Source organism: Suricata suricatta, chromosome 7 (genome assembly GCF_006229205.1).
Source record: "Suricata suricatta isolate VVHF042 chromosome 7, meerkat_22Aug2017_6uvM2_HiC, whole genome shotgun sequence".
NCBI classification, from domain to species: domain Eukaryota; kingdom Metazoa; phylum Chordata; class Mammalia; order Carnivora; family Herpestidae; genus Suricata; species Suricata suricatta.
The window spans coordinates 1167766-1169253 of record NC_043706.1 but is presented as its reverse complement, the minus strand read 5'-3'; the positions used below and the strand labels follow the sequence as shown (position 1 = coordinate 1169253).

The 1488-nt window shown below is 40.5% G+C and overlaps 1 protein-coding gene across 1 annotated transcript; it reads left to right on the top strand.

The window, feature by feature from the left end:
- Window positions 1–438: 438 nt before the first annotated feature.
- LOC115296601 (olfactory receptor 2W1-like) lies at window positions 439–1401 on the top strand. The gene has a single exon (XM_029945087.1). The coding sequence runs from the start codon at window positions 439–441 to the stop codon at window positions 1399–1401; it is 963 nt and encodes a 320-aa protein (XP_029800947.1).
- The last annotated feature ends 87 nt before the right edge of the window (window positions 1402–1488 follow it).

Genomic DNA, 1488 nt, shown 5'->3' with positions numbered 1-1488 from the left:
CAAGCAAACAAGATTAGTAGATAAAGACATCACTTTAAAACAGATCTATTTCAAACTTCTAAATTTATACATGAAAAATTTTAGATCTTGAGTTTAAGAGTAAACACTGCAAGCTCACCTAAATAAAAATATAATATTAAATCAAACACCATAATAGGATCTACAAGAAATACCAGATTACCTGGCTATAATATTTACTTTCACCAATGTGTAGATACCATTCGGTATTTTTAAATTATTAATTAATTATTCATTATTAACTTAAATATTTCCCGTTTTAGTTTGTATTTATTTAAATTGTGTGGTCTGTGCTGACAAATTTATCCTCCTCCTCCTTCTCTTATTTTTCCGCCTATTCCTCCTCATCCTCACCTTCATCCATATCCCCCATCATCTCCTTCTGCCTTTCTCATTCTAGAATTTGGCCATTGAAGGACTATGAGCCAAAACAATTACACTTCTCTACAAGGTTTTATTCTGCTTGGTTTCTCGGACCATCCCAAACTGGAGATGGTCCTATCGGGAGTTGTCACTCTCTTCTACTTCATTACGTGGGTGGGCAACACGGCCATCATCCTTGCATCTCTCTGGGATGCCCGTCTCCACACACCGATGTATTTCTTCCTCAGGAACCTATCTTTCCTGGATCTATGTTACACCACCAGCATCATCCCGCAGATGCTGGTTAACTTGTGGGGACCTGACAAGACCATCAGCTACGTGGGCTGTGTCACCCAACTCTACATCTTCATGTGGTTGGGTTCCGCTGAGTGCCTCCTCCTAGCCGTTATGTCTTATGATCGCTTCACGGCTATTTGTAAGCCCTTGCATTATTTGGTCATCATGAACCCGCATCTCTGTCTCAAGATGATAATCATAGTCTGGAGCATTAGTTTGGCCAATTCTGTATTACTATGTACACTCACTCTGAATTTGCCTCGATGTGGAAACAACCTTCTGGACCACTTCCTGTGTGAGTTGCCAGCTATGGTCAAGATAGCGTGTATAGACACCACATCAGTTGAAATGTCTGTTTTTGCTTTGGGCATTGTCTTTGTCCTTACACCGCTCAGCCTCATTCTGATATCCTATGGCTACATCGCCAAAGCTGTGCTGAGAATAAAGTCAAAGGAAGGCCGACAAAAAGCAATTAATACCTGCGGATCTCATCTCACTGTCGTGTCTATCTTCTATGGAACTGTTATCTACATGTACCTACAACCAGGTAACAGTGCCTCCAAAGACCAGGGAAAGTTCCTCACTCTCTTTTACACGATCATCACTCCAAGTCTTAACCCTCTAGTTTATACCCTGCGGAACAAGGACATGAAGAATGCACTGAGGAAGCTGGTGAGAGCTGACCATGAATCTACAAAATCTAAGAGGAACCAAAAGTCATAAAACGCTTACCCTGGATAAGGCAATAAAATACATTTTCTAATTATCTTGAGTTGTTTTCTTCCAGTGCAATTAACACACAATGTTACA

What these genes read in the sequence shown, in the direction of transcription:
- LOC115296601 (XM_029945087.1), top strand. Translation starts at nt 439, where the DNA reads ATGAGCCAAAACAATTACACTTCTCTACAAGGTTTTATTCTGCTTGGT.